Here is a 13,303-nt window from a genome sequence, read left to right as displayed (position 1 = left end):
TGATATTTGTCCAATCAGTTGTACAGTAATTTCACACTTTCTAAGAGTTAATTAGTCTCTGGTGGGTTTACATTTGTCACAGTGTGGCTTATAAATACAGGCCGGAAGTATCATTCCTACATCCCTACCGCAGTGGTGTATTATCCTAAGTGAGGTATGTTCACCATACTTGGATTACATGCTCTATAAACCTCATGAAACAGCTTTGAAGTTTGTTTTTATTTTTAACACAATATCATTCCGCAAGTCTTTGCCCTTGTTGCTGCTGTTATTAGAGTCTGTCAGGATATTTGTTGCTTTGTATAGCCTCCTACATTTTATGCAATTATTTCTGCTTTTCCAGGTTACAGACATAGAAGACTTCAGGTCACATGGATCCTTATCTTCTCCTAAAAGCGATTGGGTTTTTCCTACTTGTAATAATTGGGATTCCAGGAAATATGTTCATTATTACACAATTTGCCTTAATCAAAATAGTTGAAAAAAAGCTTCTTCCAACCAATATAATACTGACCATGTTGGCAACAGCCAATCTTCTGGTCATCCTTTCTAGAATCATCTTCCAGCTCCTGAACTCTATAGGTCTAGAAAATTTACTTGATGAGACCGAATGCAAAATAGTGATATTTACATACAGAGTGAGTAGAGCTATGTCCATTGGTATCACCAGTCTACTAAGTTGTCACCAGTGCATTCTCATTGCCCCATCAACTAAAGTGTGGAGCTACCTGAAACAGAAGGTCTCACAAAATGCCATGACCATCATCATCATTTTCTGTTTTCTCCTCTTTTCAATATACGCTAACTGTTTTGTTATTACACATGCCAGGAAAAACACAACTTACTCACCCTACACTCTGCACTTGGTGTATTGTGATACTGACTTTGTAACCTATACATCATACATTGTCAATGGAATTGTATATACTCTTCGGGATTTTATTTTTGTAACACTGATGATGCTTGCGAGCATTTACATAGTATACACCTTGCTCCAACATGAGAGAACTGTAAGAGGAATCAGGAGTTCAGACAGAGGTCAGAAAACGTCAACTGAGTACAAAGCCTCCAGAGCGGTCATCTTATTAGTCGCCCTCTATGTGATACTATATGGACTAGATAACTCAATGTGGGTTTATACACTGACTTTGTCTAATGTAAGCCCCAACATGAACGATATCCGGGTATTCTTAGCATCCTCTTATGCGTCACTAAGCCCAATACTCATCATTGGAACCAACCCTAAACTTAAACACAGCTGGAAATATTCAGATGGAAAGAGGAATTTTCCCAGAAATGCATCAGACAATGGACTTGTGTTCTCAATAAGTAAGTCTGGAAGCGAACATACAATAGGATAATAACGAAAACTTTTCATTTTCTTGAGATGCTCCTTGTGAAGTACTAAAATCACAGTTTTATTTTTTTTTTCTTGAAAACCGACTAGACTTAGAAAAAGTACAGACAGGTGAACGATCATACTGTACGACCATATGAAGAAAGGCTTAAAACGGGAGGCTTTATGCTTTGTTTTTTTTTTTATATGTTTAGCTTTTATTTACACTATGTACCCTAAAATGTTCTATAGAAATTGTATACAGTATAATTATTCTTTTTGTTTTTATAGGATCTTTTATACAGTATGTAAAAGTGTAGTCCACAATTATACTCAGCAAAGAGTATTGAAAGGTATATCAGTGTATACTACCCAAGGGTTTTATTAATGTTGCTGTACAATGTTATATACCATATATTATACCATCTGTGTCATGTTCTGTGTTGGTAAAGGACACCAGTCCCTGGATGTTATCCTGCAGGAAGAAGATGTGCTTCTCAGTGGAGGCCATTTTTTGGTGCCCTGTGCTGATTAAACAATGGGCATTGTGTCATCCACAAAGGCAGGTTTAGATCCGCGTGAATGAGACATCCATGGAGGTCTAAGAGTGGTATCTCCACATAAGCCCAGTCAGTTTTCCACACAGATATATGCAGGTGGGCTATAGCAGAGGCATGTGACTAGGAGAAAAATGAGACTAAGGCCTTGGATAGAGACAAGCATGAGATACTGCCTTCTAGAGATGGTGAGAGGTCATACCAAAAGAACACTAGCACAAACCCTTCTGTAGTGACTACATTGCGCAAAGATTGTCGCTGCTTTTTTTGTGTGTGTATGTGTGTAAAACTATGCTATTTAACACACCCAATCTTTTTTGTGAATTTTTATGCCACCATCCAGATGCTGGTAAATGTCTGGTTTGTGGCATCAATATGTGCCCCAAGTAGGTGTAAATGAGTGATTAGATGAGCAATACTGCAAAAAGGTCCCATATCTCACAGAGAACAAGAATACTCCAGCGAGGCCTGAGAACACCGCCTCAATACAAACCTCAGAGCATGCTCTCCCCTCCTCCAGCACAGCCAACACATCAGACCACACATCCCATTAACCTTTACACAACCCCTACCCCTTCTCCAATACATACTTCTATTACTTTCCCTCAATTTACTCTCCCATCACCACCACCCCCTCAATAACCCCCACCACATAAGCAGATCTTGTATTGCACGTGTATATACCAAATATACCACCAAGTTGTGTACCACTATTATTGAATTTAACCCTAAGCTTCAGTGTAAAAAAGTTAATCTTAACCTCTGTAACATTTTGCTACGGCTTCGCCTTTCTCTTCAACAAGCTAAGGCTACAGTATGTTCCCATTTTGGGGACATATCAGGGGAACACAGCCATCTCACTAATCTGCTGATTCCTCCCTGTTGGCTCCCAGCTCGTCTTCTTCTTTGAACCATTTGGGTGCTGAGAAGCGCTTCTTGCATTTCCTGCAATGCTGGGCAGGCACATGTGGGTGCATGCGCAGGAACAGCAGCTCGGCAGTGCACAGGTGCGGTTACTGTGCGTGCCTGCTTATGTATAGCTGAATACACACAAATAGCCGTGCATGTTGGAGCTGGCAGGCGGGCGGTGCACTGAGGAACAGAGAAATGTCCCTGAAATTACTCCAAAACAGTGCCACCTAGAAAAATGAGAACAGCAGCACTGGAATAAGGACCTAGGAGCTACAAGGAGATATCAGCAGGTTCGCATCATTGTTGACAATTGCATGTGTAAGGGTATGTTCACACTGAGTAAAATAGGCTGACATGTCACTTCGTTGAGCAGAGAGCTGCGGCAGCGGAGGATTGCGCGCTCTCCCATAGAGATGCTAAGACACACTGAGGCATAGCAGTGTGAACTTACCCTTAGGCTATGTTCACACTACGTAAAACAACGGCCGTAGTCCTCACTGCAAAACTACGGCCGTTGTTTTGAGGTTCCCTATTATGAACGCAATGCAATGTAACTACGGACGTTGAATGCACACTACGTATTAGATACCGGCCGTTGTATATATGTCCCCGTGAAAAATGAACATGTCAATTATTTCCGTCCGGTAATACTGCAACACGGCCGTGGATTTCAATGCGGCCACGAACGTAAAACTTATATCTGCCGAATTAAACTTGATTTTGATGTAAAAAAAAATTTGAGTGGTTTCTCGGGCTGGACGCAGTATTTAAAGTAAATGACCCATTTCAGCCCGCTTAAAAACATGCTAGGAAGCAAAATTAAACACGGCCGTAGTTTCACGACTAGCCCGTACGCTCGTAATTCCACAGCTGTAGTTTCGGTCGCAAAAGTTCGGCCGGTGAAAACAACGGCCGTTATTTTATGTAGTGTGAACATAGCCTTATTGTGTAAATCTCCGGGTGAAAACAATTAGAGACGAGCGAAATGGTCCGAGGTTGGTTTCGTATGAACCTGAACTATCGGCATCTGAATCCTGCTGAATCAGCCAACAAGCAGGTGTTAATAATCGGCCCATGTGAAAGGGCCCTAGCAGATTTTACAATTCAGTGCAATCCAGACACAACAGGGGCTCAAATAATTACGTGTCTAATTTTTAAAAGTATTTATCATGTAAAAGTGATAACAATGGTGATCTTATCAAGTATTGAATTTCAACCATCTCATCTAGTTATTCATATGTATGCATTTTATATTGCCAATATAGTTAAGAACAACGGGGGATTTATAAAGCCAGTATACTTCTGGATTCAGATGTCAAAGAATTGCAAGAATTTTTTCAAATGTATGCCACACTTTTTAATAAACTAGTGTTACAATAACCTTTGTGAGTCTTGTAGGTTCTATATTCACTTTCAGTTTTTACTTTCGGCGCGCCTTTTGTTTTCAAGCTGGGCCACATGACTGCTCTGACTGACTCCTTCATTTCCTGTGATGTCAAGTAGGGGCTAACTTCCGGTTTCGAGACTGTCACAGGATAAGTCACCAGATGGGTAGGTAAGGCATCCATCTATGGGCTGGCTGCAGTTCTACATGGGTTTTAGCCCTGCCCTGAAGCTGCATCAGTAGAGCAGCATGATTTAAAGTTGTGGGTGGCGTGATGGTCAGCAGCATTGTTGTCTTGCACTGCTGGAGTCCTGGGGTCAAATCTTATGTCTTTGTGGGTTCCCTCCTACACTCCAAAACATACTGATAGGTCAATTTGGAGTTGAGATTGTGAGCTTCATTTGGGACAAAGATTAACGTGAGTGATGGCAAAGACTCACAAGGGACTAGGGCTAATCGCTGTATCACAATGTTGCCCTACAGACAGGCAGTTCTAGAGGTAAAGTAGGCAGAACTACATTCAGGTTGCCTTCACACATACAATATTGTAGCAGATTTCACAGTCATAGCTGGCCTGCTCAACCCAGAAGCTGCCCGGCTTTACAAAAACATTACCTGTCCACACTCCCACCTGCTTCTCCTCTGACGTCCTGCTCAGCCAATCAGTGAGCTATCCCACCGCTGCCACTGATTGGCTGAGCAGGACGTGAGTGACCCTGGAGCAAGAGAAGCAGACCAGCAGGTAATGTATTAGCTCGTTTAAAGCCCGGCATCCAATTAGTTAAGGGGCAGTGGCAGAATTTTAAAAAATCCTGTGTGAGAATGAAGAGCCATAGGCCAGGGCCAGCGTCAGCAAAGGGCTTACCCGTGCAAGTGCCAGGGCCCCAGCGCCTCCAAGGGCCCAGAAAGCGAGAAGGACCCAATGTTCTGATGTTCAGCCTGCTCACTGTAGTGCAGTGTGAGTGGGCTGAACAAGAGTAGATAGCGGAGCAGGACCTGTGAGCATCCTGCAGAGAGAAAGAGACCCGCAGGTCCTCAATACAACAGTGTGGAGATCGGCCGGCAGAGAGGAAGAGGGAGAAGACTGAGCTGTAAATGCTGTGTGTATGTATGTATGTATGTGTGTCAATAATGTGTGTGTGTGTCAGTCAGTAATGTGTGTGTCAGTCAGTAATGTGTATTAGTAAGTGTGTGTGTGTGTGTGTCAGTCAGTAATGTGTATGTTAGTAATATGTATGTCAGTAATGTGTGTGTGTCAGTAATGTGCATGTGTCAGTAATGTGCGTGTGTCAGTCAGTAATGTGTGTGTTTGTGTCAATAATGTGTCAGTCAGTAATGTGCGTGTCAATCATGTGTGTGTCAGTAATGTGTTCGTGTGCCAGTCACTAATGTGTGCCAGTCACTCCTCTTCAGCCGGTCGCTGCATCCCCAGTTTCAGCCAGCACCAGCAATTCCCTGCACTCCTTCACAGATCAGGCAGCAACCGACAGGTAGCTCCTCCCTCAAACCATACTGGTAGCTCCTCCTCCACACCACACAGGAAGCTCACCTTCCACACCGCATAGGAAGCTCCCCAATCTACATCACACAGGAAGCTCCCCCTTCACACTACACAGGAAGATCCTCTTCCACACCACACAGGAAGCTCCTCCTCCACATCGCACAGGAAGCTCCCCCTCCACACCACACAGGAAGCTCCTCCTCCACACCACACAGGAAGCTTCTCCCTCACACCACACAGGAAGCTCGCCCTCCACACTGCACAGGAAGCTCCCCCCTCCACACCACACAGGAAGCTCCCCCTTTCCCACCACACAGGAAGCTCCTCCTCCACACCACACAGGAAGCTCCCCCTCCACACCACACAGGAAATCCTCCTCCACACCACACAGGAAGCTCCCCCCTCCACACCACACAGGAAGCTCCTCCCTCCACACCACACAGGAAGATCCTCCCTCCACACCACACAGGAAGATCCTCCCTCCACACCACACAGGAAGATCCTCCTCCACACCACACAGGAAGCTCTCCCTTCACATCACACAGGAAATCCTCCTCCACACCACACAGGAAGCTCTCCCTTCACATCACACAGGAAATCCTCCTCCACACCACACAGGAAACTCTCCCCTCCACCCACACAGAAAGCTCCATCTCCACACCACAAAGGAAGCTCCCCCCTCCACACCACACAGATAGCTCCCCCTTCACACTGCACAGGAAGCTCCCCCTCCACACCGCACAGGAAGCTTCCCCCTCTACACCTCACAGGAAGCTCCCCCCTCAACACCAAACAGGAAGCTCCTCCTCCACACTACACAGGTAGCTCCTCCCTCAGACGGCACAGGAGGCTCCCCCCTCCACACCACACAGGTAGCTCCCCCCTCCACACTACATATCCACTTCCTGTTTCCTGTGTTGATGAGGCATTTAGTTATTTCTGGTGTGAAGTATCAAAATAGCAAATGTCCCAGTAATTACATAGATTCTGACTTTGCAGCTTAGAACATTTATTTCCATTCTCATACAATACTACATATACTTATTGGCAGTTTACTAATTTGCTGCCACCTACTGACCAAAGTTATTACTGCAGTATATAAAACAGCAAATAATTTATCCCTAAATTCTTACAACTGTACACGTAACTGCAAAATTATAAAATAACAGCTGTTATTAGGCCTCATAATCACAGCCGCCCTTAAAGACTTCTGTGAGACAGCCAAACAAGAGACAGTGTGTGAACATAGACAGATAACAGGGTGTGGAGCAGGAGGCTTACAATGTCAGCACTGCTTACCTTAGGGTCCTATTCCACAGGCCGAGCAGGGCCCGATCAACAATGTAAACGAGCGCCGATCTGCTAGATCGCCGCTCGTTTACTGGGCCTATTCCAAGGCCCGATGATCGTTGAGCGAGGGCTGCAAGAACATTGTTACCGATGTCTTTGCAGCCCTTGCAGCATACATTACCTGTCAGGTCTTCTACTCCGCTCTGTTTTCCTCCCCGGTTCCCGCACGCTCTAACTTCAGAATGGCCTGTCAGCTGACAGGCCACTCAGCCAATCACAGGGCGCGGCGGTCCCGGCCTGTGATTGGCTGAGCGCTCCGTCAGCTGACAGGCCATTCTGAAGCTAGAGCGCGCGGGACCTGGGGAGGAAGACAAAGCGGAGGAGAAGCCCTGCAGGTAATGTATGCTGCGCTTCTCAAATCGTCGGTCCCCCGACGCACACCGCTATTCCACCGTAGCGATGCGCGGTGGGGGAACAATGATTTTAGGTCTGGCCCTAAATGAACGATCAGCCGATGACACGATCAGCTGATCGTTCTCTCTAATCCACCGAGCGATAATCGGCCGAATCGGGCTGAATGGGGCCGATTCGGCCGATTATCGTTCCTGTGGAATAGGGCCCTTATACTCATGTATGACATCAAGGGGAAGTTATTTTTACAAATATAAAGGGCAAATCAGAAAAGCAGAGACAGAGAATAGAAGGGGGAACAGAAGCAAAAAAAGGCTGGAGGCAACAACTGAAGGAAGTATTAGAAATGTCTATTCCAAAAATAAAGGGTCAGACAACTCCTTTAAAGGAAATCAATCACCACAAAATCTGGCCAGAAGCTAGTAACTTAGCATAATACAGCCAGTAGCAGTGTTCCCAGTCATATAAATACTCTGTTTCCACATTACACATAACCCCCCGAAAATCAAGTTTGAAAACGTCCCTTGCTGTATGTAAGTTACTGCTATCTAGTCATGGGGGCGATCCTCCAGCACCAACTGGTCAAGTAGTAGATGGAGTAAACATTCATCTGTAAACATGCCTCTCTCTGCCAATCCTCTAATGGTCCCTGTGCACTGACGTCATCAGGGTCCCTTCTGTGACTGGATACTTCTGGATACTGGTGGACTCAACTACCAGGATACTGGTGGGCTCAACTACCAGGGTACTTGAGGACTCAACTACCAGGGTACTGGTGAACTCAAATACTGGCATACTGGTGCACTCAACTGCCAGGATTCTTTGGACTCAATTATTGGGATACTTAGGGACTCAACTACTTGGATACTGGTGGACTCAAATACTGGGATACTGGTGGACTCAAATACTGGAATGCTGGTGGACTCAACTACTCAACTGCAGGGATACTGGAGGACTAAACTACTGACATACTGGTGCACTCAACTACTGGGATTCTTTGGACTCAACTACTGGGATAATTGGGGACTCAACTGCAGAGATATTGGTGGACTCAACTACTGGAATACTGGTGGACTCAAATACTGGAATACTGCTGGACTCGACTATTCAACTACAGGGATACTGGAGGACTCAACTACTGGTATACTGGTGGACTCAACTACTGAGATACTTGGGGACTCAAGTACTGGGATACTCGGGGACTCAACTACTAGGATACTGGTGGATTAAACTACTGGGATACTGGTGGACTCAACTACAGGGATACACAGGGACTCAACTACTTGGATACTGGTGGACTTAACTACTGGTATGCTGGGGGCCTTAAGAAAGTGACTTGAGTTGTTTGTTTTAAACAGCGTGGCGAGTCGAGCACTTACCCTGCTGCTCCATTTACCATCTATGGAGTTGTTAGAGAGAGAACAATGGTTTTACCACTCTCTATACTATACTCACAACTCACATGCATGGTACTCTCTATAGCTAATGTCTATAACACATAATAAATACTGTGCAATACAGTTCAAAACAGGAAAGTCTACTTTAATACTTTGTAACATGTTTTCGTATGTGTGACCTGTCCAGTTGAAAGAAGGAATTATAAATCAAAGAAGGCAATGCCCAATAGGAGGCAATACCAAAATCAACTAAATGTATCACATATGAGTCAGCAAACTACTGAGTTCGGTGTCCATAGGAAATATATGTTCTGTATATAGGGGAAGATTAATTATACAAGAGCATGTTACTTTCACGGTTTTGCTTTAATTAATCTCTAGTGAAATGACATTACAGATACCAGTATATAAATACAAGGCTCTCCTATAACGGAGCATATCGTACTGTAGAAGAGATACAGATCAACGAGGTACAGTACGTTAGTGTTCACACCCATAATGCTTTTTATCAATATCATATTACCATTTACTACACAAAGTCGGATTATATATTATTCCTTTTTTTTGTGAGGTTTTAGCGTTCATTCAGCTCTCATCCTTCATCTCAGCTACCTTTTCACTTTGTTCTATTATTATGTTTTGCTGTGACTGTGTAATCCCCTTTACATGTGAGATGGTAGATTCATTCTGGCGTAAGTGAAGGGATTGTGAATAAGTGAAAGAAGTCTGGAGGTGAGCGGAGACTTGAGAAACAGATGTAAGAAAAAGAAAACACAAGTATAGGACATGATACCAGTTCTCTGCCAATTGGGGGAAGGGGGAGTGGGCATTGAATTTTTTTTTTAACTCTGTGTGAACATAACCTAATCCCGCAAAAACAAGCTCTCACACTCCTCTGTTGATGGGAAAAAATGTTATGGCTAGTATATAAACACATATGACCCACAGAATAATGTTAACACAATTTCCATTTATTGTTCCTCAGTTCAACCAAGTCCGAGCGTGCAGCATTTAATTACTAGTGGCTGCTGAAGTTGCATAAAACCATAAGGCTCCCTGGAAAACATGGATACATGAAAACAGCCTGAGGGCTGCATCCAACTTCAGCAGCTGCCGCTATTCAAATTCTGCATGCTTAAAGTTCGCTCAACTCGCTCAACTACTAGACATAGGAAAAAGACCTGCTGTTAGGAGCCGGCTGTGCGCACAGAGTGAGCGGCCAGCTCTCTGACAGTGCCAATGGTGTTCCTCACGACCAGCCCAGATGTTTGCTAAGGACGCGCCGACTGCGTCCATACCAGCCAGCCGGGTTTCTGGGGGCGCATTGGCGCTGCTGATTGATGTTACCATGGCCGAGGCTTCACCAACCCTGGCCGATCGGCTTTAGGTGTAGCACATCATTGTAATTTTACTGACAGCTGACACCACCAGTCAGCTGTAAGGGTGTTGCAGGACCTGAAGCCTCAGTCCCAATCACGCCTGGGATTGGGACTCCATGCTTCATAAGTATGCTCTCTTTGCATGTCTTCCTTGCCTGCTTTAAATCTTAGTTTACTAGTGTATCTTGGCCTAGCGTTATATCCTGAATTGTATTTTCTGAGATCAGGGTTTGCTGTCCGGTTGTACGCTGCTGCCTAGGGTTTCTGAGGCAAGTAGACAGGGACAGCGGGGCAGGTGCCAGCTTTAGGGCTCACCTGTCTTTGTGTCATCTTGTCCCTGATTGCTAGCATTATCGCAGGCCCTTACCTTACCCACATCAGCGATCCCTACGGTTCTACATGTCTGTTGAACCATCCATAGCTGACCTTATGGAGGATATAGCAACACGAATGGAGGGCATGGCGGGTGTCATGACGCAGCTGTTGCAGAGGGTGGATGTCTTGACTCCATCAACGTCCCAGGTGACTGCGATACCGGATACCTGTAACTATTCAGACTCCTCATCCCAAGATGTTGATGCCTAACCGGTTTGACGGAAACCCTGACAAATTTAGGACTTTTAGGGAGTCTTGTAATCTGTATTTCAGATTTAATGCTTTCTCTGGTGATGCTGAGAGGGAAGCCATGGTTGTGTCTTTCCTTCAGGGGGCGCCCCAGGATTGGGCTCTGTCTCCCGGTGCCCCTGAGTGAAGTTCACTTTAGAGCTTTTTTGGTCCCTCGGACAAATATATGATGACCCCAATTGTGCGACCCTGGCAGAGTCTCATTTACTTTCCATTCAGAAAGGTCGCCGCACAGCTGAGGATTATTCCTCGAAGTTTAAACAATGGAGTGCAGTGACTGGTTGGGCTGATGCCCACTTGAAGACGCTTTACCGGAAAGGACTGTCTAAGGCCATAAAGGATGCCATGGTCAGTCATCCTACTCCTGACACGCTTAGAGACCTCATGACATTGGCAATCTCCATTGACAGATGTCTTAGGGAGAGGAAATGGGAGAAGCAGAGGGGGACAGTGGTTGTGCCACGTCAGAGACAGTTGTTCAGAAATCAGCCAACTTTTTCTAAAACTACTGTAGCTTCATCTCCTCCCCTGCTGGCTTAAAGAATGATGTTGGGAATCACTTCTGCTGCAGCTCGCAGGAATCACCGCTTGGACCATTCTCTGTGTCTTTACTGCGGGAAACCCGAGCATTTTGTCAAGGAGTGTTCATCTAGGTCTAATCAGGAACCAGGACCTTCCAGTGATAATCTGGAGGGTCACTCAGGCACACAGGTACCTCCAAGCGTTATTGAAAAGTTTTTGTTGCCTGTTCGGTTGTTTTCTGGCAATGTAGTATTTTCTTGTCAAGCCATGGTGGATTCAGGTGCCGCCCTGAGTTTTATTTGCACCTCGGTAGCAGTGTCCCTAGGACTGGAATTGGTTCCCCTATGTTACCTATTCTCTGTAGCAGGTGCTGATTCTGCTTCGTTGAGGTAAAATCAAGTTCCAAACTCCTGAGGTGGCCTTGGGAGTGGGGTGTCTCCACCATGAATCCATATCCTTCTTTGTCATTGATAAGCTTATGGGGAAGTTAATAAGACCCCCATAAGGGTCCAGCATCCACTTCCACTCATCCCGGATCTTTTAAATCTAGTGGCAGGTGCCCGTTGGTTTTCAAAAATTGACCTTTTGGGTGCATATACTCTGATCTGGATCAGGGAGGGTGATGAAAACGGCTTTTAATACTCTAGAGGGGCATTTTGAGTACCTTGTGATGCCTTTTGTTGCTGTTTTCCAAAGATTTGTTATTGATATCTTTTGTGATCTTTTTGGCTAATTTGTTGTTGTTTACCTGGATGACATCCTCATCTACTCCCGACTCCCCTGACATCAAAAACATGTTCTCTCCAGGATGAGAAAAAATTCCTTGTTTACCAAGTTCTCCAAATGTCTATTTGGTGTCAAAGAGGTTGGTTCCTAGGGTATATTCTTACTCTTGACTCGGTGCAAATGGATCCTAAGAAGGTGTCAGCAGTGCTTGAGTGGGCAAGGCCTACTACCTTGAAAGAGATCCAGAGATTTTTTGGGTTCGCTAATTTTTCCTTAGCTGTAAAACCTTTAACTGAATTGACTAAAAAGTGTGCGGACCCAAACTCTTGGTCACCTGTGGCTAAACAAGCCTTTACTCAGCTGAAAATTAGTTTTGGTACGCCCGAACCTGGAACTAACATTTGTTGTAGAAGTCAATGCCTCGGAGTCTGGTGTAGGGGCAGGTACTGTCCCAGGGCAGGGAGCCCTATACCAATCTGAGACCAGTGGTGTATTTATCCACATTGGTAATCAGAAGCTGTTGGCCATAAAATGGGCCTTTGAGGAGTGGAGACATTTTCTCAAAGGGAGCTAGACAACAAATTACGGTTTTGACTGACCATGAAAATCTTTTGTACCTAGACATTCATTCCATGTTTTATTGGTCCTTTCCCCATCATTTTGGTATTGTATAATGTGTTTGTTTATAATGTATGTGTATTTAGTTGCTCATCCTTTCTGCAGTTTTATTCCTTAGGGCCCTACTACATGGAGCAATAATCGGCTGAATCGGGCCTATTCGTCTTATTATCACTCCGTGTAACAGAGACAACGATCAGCTGATGAACTGGTCATTGGCTGATTGTTGGTTTAGGTTTGGACCTAGAATCGCCAGGTGCCAACCGTGCATGGCTACATGTAAAAAACAATGCGCGGCCGACATCTATTGATTGCCCAAACACCTGATACCTTACCTCTTCCCCTCCCTGTCTTCTCTTTGGGCACTCAGATGCTGCTGCTGCTGCTGCTGCGGGGACCAGGAAGCTGCGGAGCACAGGAGAGAAGACAGGGAGCGGGGAGAGGTAAGGTGTCAGGTATTTGGGCAAGGGCTGCATGGACATTGTTAACGATGTCCATGCAATCCTTACTGCCTGATTATCAGGTCGTCTAATAGGTCCAGTACTAAAATGATCGGGCTGTAGTCTTCCCAAGTAATAGGACCCCTACTGTACATTATGTAAGAGTTATAAACAATGACATTCACTGCAGGTGGCCAGAAGTCAAA

The 13,303-nt window shown here is 45.0% G+C and overlaps 1 protein-coding gene across 1 annotated transcript; it reads left to right on the top strand.

Annotated features, from left to right (window-relative positions):
* The first annotated feature begins 371 nt into the window (after positions 1-371).
* LOC138767357 (olfactory receptor class A-like protein 1) lies at positions 372-10,752 on the top strand. Its single transcript, XM_069944854.1, has 4 exons — positions 372-1,329; positions 4,223-4,304; positions 8,240-8,574; positions 10,589-10,752. Exons 1-4 carry the CDS (start codon positions 372-374, stop codon positions 10,750-10,752), a joined length of 1,539 nt encoding a protein of 512 aa, XP_069800955.1.
* The last annotated feature ends 2,551 nt before the right edge of the window (positions 10,753-13,303 follow it).

The sequence above is a fragment of the Dendropsophus ebraccatus genome, chromosome 11 (assembly GCF_027789765.1).
Source record: "Dendropsophus ebraccatus isolate aDenEbr1 chromosome 11, aDenEbr1.pat, whole genome shotgun sequence".
Lineage (NCBI taxonomy): Eukaryota > Metazoa > Chordata > Amphibia > Anura > Hylidae > Dendropsophus > Dendropsophus ebraccatus.
This window is presented reverse-complemented; position numbering and strand designations above follow the sequence as displayed.

Excerpts from the sequence above, each read along its gene's own strand:
- LOC138767357 (XM_069944854.1), top strand. The coding sequence starts at position 372 with ATGGATCCTTATCTTCTCCTAAAAGCGATTGGGTTTTTCCTACTTGTA. Across the intron at positions 4,305-8,239 it reads TTCATTTCCTGTGATGTCAA|GGACTCAACTACTTGGATAC; the intron begins GTAGGGGCTAAC and ends TGGGATACTTAG. Across the intron at positions 8,575-10,588 it reads TGAGATACTTGGGGACTCAA|CTGACCTTATGGAGGATATA; the intron begins GTACTGGGATAC and ends AACCATCCATAG.